This window comes from Schistocerca piceifrons, chromosome 11 (genome assembly GCF_021461385.2).
Source record: "Schistocerca piceifrons isolate TAMUIC-IGC-003096 chromosome 11, iqSchPice1.1, whole genome shotgun sequence".
Classification (NCBI taxonomy): domain Eukaryota; kingdom Metazoa; phylum Arthropoda; class Insecta; order Orthoptera; family Acrididae; genus Schistocerca; species Schistocerca piceifrons.
In genome coordinates, this window is record NC_060148.1 from 40,903,791 (window position 1) to 40,915,867 (window position 12,077).

General features: G+C 46.8%; 1 protein-coding gene across 1 annotated transcript in view; it reads right to left on the bottom strand.

Moving 5' to 3' along the window:
- Positions 1–7,896: 7,896 nt before the first annotated feature.
- LOC124719645 overlaps positions 7,897–12,077 on the bottom strand; it is a 57,801-nt gene continuing 53,620 nt past the window's right edge. Inside the window, exon 3 of the mRNA XM_047244859.1 lies at positions 7,897–8,364. Within this exon, the coding sequence (XP_047100815.1) occupies positions 7,897–8,364 (468 nt within the window). The remainder of the gene's footprint in view (positions 8,365–12,077) is intronic.

A 12,077-nucleotide genomic window follows, 5' to 3' on the forward strand; every position in this document is an offset into this window, starting at 1 on the left:
CTCTGCAAGTGATGTCTGAAAGAATTCTCATTAAATAATATTTTCTGTAGTTCACTTTTAGTACCAGGTCAGTGTTATAAACTCGAGCGAGCAGTTCAGTTGTAGTAAAACCTGTTTTACATTTCCAGATTTTATGTTTACCTGCTCTTTTCTGTTATTTTCTGTCAGTCCCTTCATAATCTGTATCATCTCTATTAGTTATCGTCCTGGCATTAAAAATTTTGTGTAGATAACATTTCCCACGGTTGCCACATCTGAACCACTACCACAAGTTGCAGCATAGGTTTTCAGATTGGTTTGTGTTCCCACTCATGCAAAACTTGTAAGATACTGCATAATGTAAACTGCATGTCCTTTAATGCCCACAAGAACCAACTGTGCAAATGCCTTCAGGAGAAATGCAACAATGTTGCTCAAGATTGTATTTTTATACATTGAAAATAATTTAATGGTTCATCTGCTTATTGTCGTTGCTGTGTAATTTATTGTTAACCTGTAGCAGGATGCGTATAAAAACAAATGTTCAACCCGTGAATTGTGCATTTCTTCCCAACCTTTCAAGCCTCCACCACAATGGAAATACACTGTTTTATTTCATTCTCGTTTCTCTGGTGCCTTCGTCCAGCGTTGTCGCAGGGTTGGCACGGTTACAGTACGGTGTGCCACGGTTAATTGTAAGAGGTGGCTGGATGCCACCTCTTTGAGGACAGCACACAAACACCCAATCCCTAAGCGGAGAAAATCTCCGACCCAGCCGGGAATCGAACCCGGGCCCCTTGGCATGACAGCCCATTGTGCTGACCACTCAGCTATTCGTTTTTTGGTAACATAATAGACTTTTATTTACAAATTAACAATACATTTTTACAGATGGAGATAACTTCAAGTCTCTTGCGTACATTTTCTGTATAGTTGTTGAGTCTTTTTTCTTTTCATTTTGCTGTGATTGTTTTTGATACACACATTTTGTTTGTCAAATATCTATTTTGTTCACTTGCAAATTGATTTATAGTGGTACGGTTATTTTATTTTAGTTCTAGTCCTTTTGGTGTCTATGGGGAAGGGACATAAAGTTTTCTTTTTTCAGTTTTTGTTTCTGTTATGATATTTTATGAGTTTGTTAATGCTGTCATTTCAAAATTGCTGACATTAGAGAGAGATTGATCTGTTGGCACAAGGTGGTGTCTTTTGAAAGTCATTTATAGTTCCATCTTACTGATTATGATATACATCAAAACAAAGCAAAAACAGTAGGGTATCATATTTGATTTAGCAAAAGCTAGTTGTGAAATTGTGGTTGAGAGAGGGGGAGAGGGAGGGGGGTGGGAGAGAGAGAGAGGGGGGGAGGGGGGGAGCACATGTGACATACGATAAAAAAAAAAAGAAGTGTTGCAGCCCGTCGACGGTCAAACCCGGGACTCCAATTGGCACAGCCAAAGCTGGGGCCCACTGCACTGTTTCTCATCGGGAGGCTGAGCAAGTTCAATAGCGTCATGGGCAGTGCAGAGCGATACAGCAGTATTTGGAACTATTTCTTTATTCGGCCAGTTTACAGAAGCGTAATGTCGGCGCGCCACCCGAGCGCCATTCTGCGAGTCCGGCCGTCTCGGCACTCCGGGACTGCCGACACTGCTGCTGCGGTCGACGAGGCTGCCCGACGGTGGAAGTCGGCTGCTCTAGCCTAGTCGCCAACCGCCGAGGCGTAGCGACTGGCACCGCTCTACTGCCCACGATTCCGGAGACTGTTACGGCCCCAGTTTCCGCCACTCTCCGTGCCGTTTGGCCCGCTTTGTCCGACCGTCGGACGGAGGTGGTCGTACCGGTCACCCGTGGCCCTCGGGCCACTGCTGCTCCCGGGACGGGACCGGACTCGCATCCGCGCCCTCCCGGACGCCGTGCCGCAGCTCGCCGCCAGTGGCGTTCGCCGGACGGCGACACCCGCCGTTGTCTCGGGCGCCGACACGGTGCTGCCGCGCCTCCCGCAGTGTACGCCTCACCGGCAGTACGCCGGGTGGGAAGCGGACGAAGTCCGTCCTGGACCCGCTGCAGACTGCAGTCACTGCCCGCCTTTAGGCAGACCGTGCAGTCTCTGAGTACCCGGCTGCTGTTCCGTCCTGCCTCGATGTCGCGTCCCTGGAGGCGGAATACGGCCCGAACGAGTACATAGAAACAGAGTAAAGGTTTACACAGAATATTCACAACATCGCTGCCAGACTGTACCGTATAAGCGTAGACCGGCACAGGTCCGACACGACTCTCGACTGACCTGGCACCCCTACGAGCTAAAAGTGCCTGACTATTTATACTGCTTTTCCCCTCACTTCTGACGTACTGTCAGAGAGAGACAGAAACTACGGCAGGGGTGAATTCCCATATGCCAGTCACTTACACGTCGCAACTACCGGCTCGGGCCTACTGCCTCGATCGTACTTTGCAATAACTTAAAGCAGAGCTGCAGTTCCCTGCCTCGCTGTTGCTCCACTCCGAACAAATTGCACGTGCAATATGCTGCTGCAGCTCCGTGCCACGTTTACCTTGCCCGGCCTACCAGCTGCCGACTATTACCACACACTACCGGCGGCCCCAGATTTAATCGCCCAACCGCGTTCAATATTTTTTGTGGGATCTAAAATTTAAAAACCTCTCTCACACTAGCCTGATTTAGCTTCACTGATCAGGATAGTAAAAAACATGCGTATATTAAGGGAATTTTCATTCACAAAGCAGGCTTATCACATTCACACAGTTCAGTACTGTTCTATCCTGATTAAATTGAGCTTAACTTAAATTCCATAAGGCAGTGAAGCAATTTCGAAGTCTCGGTGCGACGAAAATTGTCAGTCGATCTCCTGAAAACATTTATAATAATTAATAACTTTCGGTGATCACACGGGGAAGACCGGAGATCTGCTGGTAAGACGGTGTTAGCCTATTTATTGAAAGTAATAAACTGGATATCTTGAGTGTACAAAACGGCAGGGACGTCCAGTGTAAATCAGACGTTCCCCACTGATCCCGTGTGTCACAGCGTAGTAAGCAGACACTGTCAGTTAAATAATACGCGAACACACTTACATTAGTTCATGTATTAAATTCCTTCTCATACAGAATCTCATCAAGATGGCGACTAGCTCTACAATACATACATATACATCTTCGTTCTTTCCTGGCTAATGCGCAAGATATCAATCCTTCTTTGCATAAGAGAAGACATAGATAGCAGAGAAGCTATTCCGTGGAGTAAATGCACGCTCCAAGGAATAATAGGGCTTGAAACTACTTTGCATTGATAATCATCGTATATTAAAGTTTAGGAATCGGTAAGATAAGAAGATATATTTCGAGATATGTACTGAGTTATATAATTTATAAAAAAATTTCTGAAAATATCGCGGAGAGACCACTGCAAGAGACATTACACGTGCCTTTACTGAATTTTTAACAAAATTCCCCTTTCCTACGTTTAAGACTAATACTAGCGCAGCACAAGTCTTTGCAAATCTTAGTATTTATATAGGGTCACAAACACAGTTCTGAATAATCTACTTTGATAATTGATCTGGGTTGCAGTGAGATGTTCGTTTGTTATGTTACTTACATAACCACCTTCATTGTGGCGAGTGATGTTTCTCAGATTTACTGTCACGCTATCTCGGTTTGCGCTATAAGTGGAGCACAAACAGAAGATCTCTATTATTAACACTTTTTCCTAGTGGGGTTGCAGTATTATTTGTTATGACGCTGTATTTGACGTAGGAGAACACTGTAGATGCACTGCACACGTTTTACACAAATACACACTTTAACACGCACTTGTGGGAATGTGGGAGGGTGTGTGCTGCAGCGTCGACGACGGCGCGAGGGAGGGGAGGGGCCGGTACGGTGGCGGCCGGGGTGGCGGATGCGCCACGTAAGAACGGAGGGCATCCTCGAAGGCGGCATTGAGCGTGACCTGCAGGTAGCTCTGGAACATCTGGCGGTCGCTGTTTTTCTGCTCGGCTCTCGTGTGCTCCGCCCGGACATCCGCGAGGAACTGCACCGTGTCTGTTTGCTTTTTTGCGGTTACGGCACCTGCTGCCATTGCTACTGTCCACACGGTTGCAACACACTTGGCTCGTGGGAAGCTTTTTGCAGCAGGGACGGTGAGAACTGTAGTCTCTATAGTTTGGTGATCCGACCTGTTCGTGTGTGCCACCATTTCCTGCAAGTCTCCCATATGTCCTGACTTGACCTGCACGTGAAGGAGTATTCTAGTGTGTATATCTGGTTGCATGCTTCCCAATTTGGAGACTCAGGCATGCCAAAGCGTGCTAGTCGCTCGTCGGTTGGTGTGGTCTTATGTACGATTTTGTACCACTTGTCTCTTGCCTCTGGAGGTATGGCCCTTTCTGAGACATTCTTCCAGACTTGTGGCCAATCGTGGCCTGGAAGGTTCATTCCTATCTCGCTTCTGCTTTGTTTTCCCCATAGTGCGCCATAGATTTTTCTTGCTGTCCTCATCTCTGTAACTGCTATGGTGGGCAAGGCGTAGCTTCTATCTTACAACTTTAAACATAGCTGTGTGCAGCAACTGTGATTTTTTTTTTTTTTTTTTTATAGTAAAGACAGCCCACTGGTTGCAATGGAATTTATAGTCAAATTGACTATGGTTTCGACTTCTAAACTAAGGGAGTCTTCATCAGAATTTATATTACCTATCTATTATTATCTGTTTCAGGTAGCGCATCTTGAAGGGTATCCGGCTGGCGTCAACCGGTGCTTCCTCAGTCTGCTTTGTATGGCTTTAATAGAGACAACGTGGTACAGGCTACATTTCTCTCCTCCATTGTTATTCCTCTATGGAGCAGCAGTGCGGTGCATTTTGTTCTAACGTCTTGTCAATCCCGGCCCCACTTCCCCTCTAGTGAATGTACTGGTAGCTATTTACACTTTAAAAACTTCCCGCCTCCACAGCAGGCAATACACAGTGCTTGTTATGGATTTCCCTATTTCTGTTGGTACATTTATGATTTGTGCCATGTACCATGCCTTCACCAGGATCGTCACATTGATCAACTGTGTTTCTTTTTGTAAAATGAAGAACAAACCACCTTCAGTCACAAGTTGCGTTTATTTACTGCACTATGCATTTCGAGCCCTGGAGGCTCATCTTTAGGTGCTTTTTTAGTGATTTACATCAGGTTTTTTAGTCGTTTGCAGTTTAACATTGTATGATGTCTGCTTCTGTTGTGCAGTTGGTATACACAATACACATCTTTAATTTTGCAGTACGTACTGGGATATATACATGGTCACACACTTTTTCGTACATTGTAGTAGCAGAACGTAAACATGCAACTGTGTTTTATGTTGTAATGTTAGGTGTCTGTCAGAACAGATTTTCACGACCCATCTGACGATGTTTAAGATGTTCCGCCAATTTTCTGCGGCCATTTTTAGTGGACAGTGCTGCGACTGGACACCTAGTGCCCTATGTTTTTCCGTCACCTGGTACCGCAGTTTGGCCTCTCACTCTCGCATTCCCTTTCGGAAGCGACACTGATTTCTTGGGGTCTGTTTTCGCTTCGGACGCCTTGCCGAAAGATTCTGTTATTGGGAAGACTTTGTCAATGTCTTCCTATTCTTCCACAGATATGCTCACGTCGTCGGCATATTCTGTGCGTGCTACTTTTATGTCCTGCAATTTGTAGCCTTCGATGGTGGCGGCGAGTTTTCTGAGCAGTGCGTCGAGGGCCACTGTTAATAAAGCTGTCGACAGGGGCCACCCTTGCCTCACAGATTTTTCCAATTTTATTAGCGCGGATAACCGGCCATTTACCGCCACTCTAGATGTAGCATTGGTCAATATGTTTTTGACGACTTCCGTGAATTTGGGGCCAAAACAGAGTATTGTTAAAGTTTTTAGCAGGTACCGGTGACCAAACCTGTTGAAGGCGTTCTGGAAGTCGACTGAAATAATCAGTCTGTTGGCTGTGGCATGCACTATAATGTCACTGTACGTGCAGACAGCATCGGAGATGTTCCTGCTTAACACTGCACGAGTCTGCCACGGGCTGATCGCTTTCTTCAGGGCGAGCTTCATGTTTTTGGCAACGCATTTTGCTGCTATTTTGTAATCCGCACTTAAGAGGGTTATCGGGCGGAAGTCTGTTAGTACTTTCAGAGCTTTCATTTTTGGATGCAGAGTTATAGTCCCTTCCAGGAAGGAGGGTGGTATCTCTTTTCCATTCAGAATTTCATTAATAATTTCTGTAATTATTTCACCTATTGTGTCCCAGCAGGCGACATAGAATTCTGAGAGTATTCCGTCTGCTCCTGGAGCTTTACCGTTGGCGCAGGTTTTTGAGGATGGCTCTCACTTTTTCTGACCCGGCCTCGTTCGGCAGAGCGCGATCTGCATTATTCGGCTGTCTCCGCGTTTCTTCTAATATCTTTGCAGTCTCTTGAAGAGGGCAGTGAAATGTTCCTCTATGTGACACATCGTGTCCCATTTGGTTGTCAGCTTACGGCCTGCTGTGTTGCTAAGCTCCCTGATAGCTCTGCTATTTGCTCTTTCCCACTCTCTGTGCAGATGGTGCAACGTGGCAGGTTCATCTTCAATCGTGCCATGTGTCTGGCTGCAAACGACGGTGCCTTTCATCTGTTGTCGCTTGTTATTGAGTAGGCACAAATTTATTGCTCTGACTTGTGTGAGAAGCATGTAGTCATCTGGAGGACCGCTGAGCACGTCCTTCAGACACTGTGCATAAAAATCTGCCGTGCTCTTCCTCTGGAATGCCTCCTCCGCACCTTGCCTAGTCGGTGCCTTTCGTATTTGTGGTTTTCCGTGTTCGACCCACCATTGTGTGGTGGATGTATATTGTTGCCAAGTCAGTAAGCTTTGTTGTGTGGTGTGTGCTATCTCCTGTTGTAATTTGATGTCACTGAGATGTTGTGTGTTGAGCTTCCACGCTGCTCTTCCTTTTGTGGTTTTTCCGGTTGACAACTGCAGCTTGCATTTGTAGGCACATCGGTCGGAGAAGATCGCAGGGCAGACATCCCCGTGCGATACAGAGGCAGCCAACTCCCTGTTGGCATAAATTCTGTCGAGCTTGCGTGTTCCGCGGTTGTGGAAATACCTGAATTTGGTTGTTTTGGGGTACAGTAGATGCCAGGAGTCATCTAGTTTTAGTTTTCTTAAGAATTCCTGCAGCTCCGTGCACAGATTTGATACTGGGATTTGATCTTCCGGAGCAGCTATGCAGTTGAAGTCCCCTCCCAGCACAATGTCGCTGTTGTGTGGAAGGAGTCCAGAGAGTTCTTCATTGAAGAACTGGCTTCTGGCCTGCTTATTTTTTGTGCCTGACGGTGCGTAGACATTTGCGAAATAGATCCCTGCTATTTTAATAGCTATTCCGCAGCCGTCAGTCAGGGTCTCGATTTCCTCTGTATCGATCCCATTTCTCACCATTATAGCTTTTCCAGTTCTCGTTCCTGCGTCTATGTTCATTAAGATGTCAAATCTCAGTACTTGTTCTATGTCAGTGGTGACAACTTCTGGTAGCATTGCCACGTTGGCAGCTCGGTGCTGCAGGAACTCTATGAGGGCTTCTATCTCGAAAACTGAATTCGTCCTATTTACATTGCACGTGATGACGTTATAGGCAGAGCGTTCCTGCATTTAAGCACTATGTGGAGGCGGGGTTGTTGTTGGTGTGGGCAGTCCTGCTGGAGGACGAGGTCCTCTGGTTCGGTGTTTTGTTTTCCCGTGTTCGCGGGAGATGTGTCGGGCGCTTCCCCGTCGGAGGTCTCTATCACTGGTTGTTTGAGTCATCGCTTTGGCTGCACCGTCTGTTGCGTCGCTTTGGATGACGATTGCCGGTGGCCACCCGCCTCTTTCGGTTTGTCGGCGGTTCCTTATAGGATGCGTGTGAGTTCGGTTGCTCGTTTCTCGATTGCGATCTCACGCGCCTCAGTGTACACGGTGGGCGTGGGCTCGGCGCTAGGACGGGCTGGTCGGGTGCTGTGAATGACGGGCACAGCCGACACCTGGGCGGGCACGGCGGCACACGTGACCTTCACCCGCCAGCCGGTGGGAGAGAGGGTGGCCACCGGTTCGGCCTCCATCGAGTTTTCGTTGTCAGAGTTGTGCCGCTTCTCCCCTGCGTTGCCTGCGGCAGCCGCTACTGGGGCCAGTGTTGCAGGCTGGGCAGCCTCAGCTGCCACTGCTGCTTCCCCTACGGCAGGATCTTTGTGCACCAGCAGGCTCTGACCCGTCAGAATTCCGGCACAGCTTGCTGCCTGCTCAGTTCCGTTGTCTGCGTTTTCGTGCGGCAGTTGGCCCACTCTTTTCTCGGGCAGCTGCTCCGCACGTGTTCCGTCGAGCTATAAATGGAGCGCGTCGGTGGTTGCCCGCTATACTGAATGACTCCTCTGTGTCCCCCTATGACAGTAGAGGAAGGCACGTGTTTCCTTAGAACGATCCTGACGGACCTAACACCCGAGTCCACCTCGTACCTGTGGCCGGCACCCTAGAAATCTCTCATTACAGAGAGAACTTCTCCGTACAACTTGAGGCGGCGTGCTACTTCCTCGTTCGGCACCTCGACGGGTAGGTTCTACACCTTCGTATTTGTCACGCCGTGTTTGGCGTTTGTGATTTTCAGTTCACTAACTCGACCGTCCCTGTGCTCGAACTTTCAGATTCCGCCCGCTCACGTTTACGAGCGCCTTGCATCTCACCTCCGTTTTCAGTTTCGAGAAGAGGCCGAGCGGCATAAAGTCTGACGGCAGCCCCTCTATTTCGTCCTATCGTATTTTCAGTTCCTCATACATCCGTTCCCGTATATCGAAGGAAGAGGGCTTCTCGTATTCACGATCGAAAGCGCACTGTACCGTAGTGCCGGAGCGGTTGAACGTTGTCACGACGATTGTTAAGACTCACCCAAGTGTAGTTTGCGGAAGCGAGATTGCCGACGGCGAAACGGCTACGGCTGGCGTGCCACGGGAGCCGGCAGGCAGCAGGTGGCAGGCACGTTGTGGTGGAATGTGTGGTGACGGCTCTGCGGTCAGTAATCCTCGTCTACCTGCGATGCACAATGGGCAGCTATAGCCTCTGAGCGGAGCGTGCGCTCGGCACAGTGTCCAGGAAGCGACCTGGGCGGACCCACTGTTTGATTTCCATTACCAGTATAAAACAGTGCAGATTCACAGAGGCTATCTGTGGGAGATGTACGGTTTCATCTGTACGTACGTAAATTCCAGTCTGTCGAGTGCATATACTTCCAGCTACACGGGACTCTGATTAGTCTTGTCACACGGTATAGGCCACACGGGATGCGTGTACATAGGATCCGTCGTCAGCCGCAGGAGATTTTGGAGTACGGGGGCTGGATACAGAGGGGTATCACTGCTGTAACGTCAAACCGGTCAGCTGCTATCTGTGTCAACACGGTTTAGGTCTGTTAGATGACGATGTACAGTGAGCGTGGACAGTACTCTGTCAATCTACTTGAGTGTGTAGACCACTGAAAGTCATAGCAATAGTGTAACCACCCTAACCTTATGTTTACAAAGGTAGAGTAACATTTTTGGCTCAAAATTGGAGTGACAAGAGGTCGGACCACACAAGAAAGTTTCCAGAGACCGTGTGAAGCATGTGGTGATGTGGCATTGCCGTACGGCACAGTTGCACGACGGGTTAAAGCATTGATGTTAGGCAGAGATGCTGTGAAGGTTCACCCCCATACAGAACGACCTCACGTGGAGGAGAATACAGTTCGAAGTGTCGCTTGCTTCGTGGACGTCGATCCCCACTGGACCGCAAGTGAGTCGGCAACAGAAGTCGGAGTGTGCCACAGAACTGTGCTCCACATTCTGCACGGCATTCTTGGGTACCACAAAATTACAGCACGTTGCGTACGTCACGGAATCTCTGAGGTGCAACAATGGACCCACTGTTCCGTCACACGGCATTTGTTGGCCGGTGTAACATTACGAGTCAAGATAGCTGTAACGGAACTTGAATAGCGTAAAGTTATCGTTAAAAACGCACGCCGCGCGATTTGTTATGATTTGGTCGGTCATAATAGTAGTAACGTGCTTTTGAATACAATTAAAATATAACGGTGATACCTGTTTAGTGTTATTGGAAATAATATGTAGTAAATTAATGAGTAAGGTAGCCGATCCTATAAGAAGAGGTAAAATTGGGCATATTGAGGTGTTTTGCTTTATATCGACTAAGCCGATGATACCATGTGTTTTTTGTTTACTCTTAGAAAAAAAAAAAGTAAAGAAGTGCTAATTGTGCGTTGCGAAAAATATAGGGTCGAATTTTTAATAGCTACAGTGTATAATCAGACTAACAAATGGACATTCAGTTACGCGAAATAGCGGATAGCGAAGTGTGGTCATTAAACTGAGTACATCTTCAGGGTGGTCAATTCTGGGATAAGTCTATTCGCATCTCACGAGGGACGCGGTATTGAGACCGTTTTTTTTTTTTTTTTAATTATATCGTGGAGAGCGGGCTTCAGTTTATGAAAAGGAGAAAAGCTGTATCATTATTATTGACTGTTGGTGTCAAGCAACCAAAACTGTTCATCAAAGGGTTTCGGTGAATGAGTGGTGAATGCGAAATGAAACTGTGAACGAAGTTATGTTAAATAAAGCAGAAGAGACAAGACTGTTTGGTCGTATCTGTTATTATTCCATAAACTGTAACATTTCTTCTCGTTGTACGAAGCCTTTATAGACGATCGTTATGACAATTTGCTTTGAAGGGATCTCGTTACGAGTTAAGTTTTGGGGACCTCGTCAAGAGGGGATAGTTCGTAGATCCTAACTACTGCAGCTATTCTGGAATCAGGTGCTACCGTGACGGTTGTGTGTTGTCGATGGCTTAAGGTCATCATATCTCATGCTCTAAGATCGACGCGCCTTTCCTCTTGGTGTAAAGGCATTTGTTGGCTGGTACTAAAGGGAAGATGATAACTTCCTTTAACACACTGTCAGTATCGACGAAACCTGGGTGCGCTTGTACGAACTGAACTTGAAATGCCAATCCGGTGAATGGAAGCTCCCGGTTCTCCTTGTCCACAGAAAGTGTGTGCTACACTGAGTGCTGTGAACTTGATGTTCATTGTTGTGTCCAACATTGATAGGGTAAGACTGTGTCACGTTGTACCATCGAGGGTGACGGCAGTCGTTTCCTACTACTGCACTTTCCTGGAACACCACCTTTGTCCGGCACTCTGGTGAAAGTGATGACATTTCGTTGAACAGTACCCCGTCATTCTCAGTGACAATGCACGATGCCACACCACTGCTGCTGTCCGGGACATTTTGTGCCACTGGCGAAGGGAGAGTCTGGAACATTCACCGAACTCGTTTGACGTGAGTCCCTGTGATTACGATCGCTTTACCAAAGTGAAAGAATTACTGCGCAGGATATGGTACGACACCAGAGGTGACATTATTTGTGCCGTAGGTCGGTCAGTTGGGACGTCAACAGAAATAGATGCACAGACGGTATATGACACCTTCTGGACAAATGAGCCAAAGGTCATAAATAATGGCGGCGATTATATTGAAAGTATGTACCTCTGTCAATAAAAGTGTTTCAGAGAAAAATAATAGTGCTTATTACTGTCCATCCAGCCCTTGTATTATATAAGAAAATTTAAATTGTACCTACATATTTTTCGTCATCTAAGAAGGAAGTATAAATTTCAGAAAAAATATGAGTCAGTTCACAAAATAACTGCATAGGATTTTGCCTATTATGCTGCATGTTTCAGCCCATGGTAACAAGTGCCTCGTGATTATTGCTGCTTCCATAAACATTTCAAATTCCTGTGCAAAATTTTGTCACTGTATGCGATAGAAATTGTGTGAGCAAATTTCTTGAAAAAAAAAAAAAAAAATGAAGTAGATCTGGGGAAGAGTACTGAGTGACTGTGTTGAGTTAAATATTATGCCTCAGAGTGCTTTTGTACAATAGCTTGCGCAGAATGGAAATACATCCGTATTCATCTCCTGAACTAATGCAGTTACTCAGTTCAATGCATCATATGAGACATCACCACCTGTTAGCT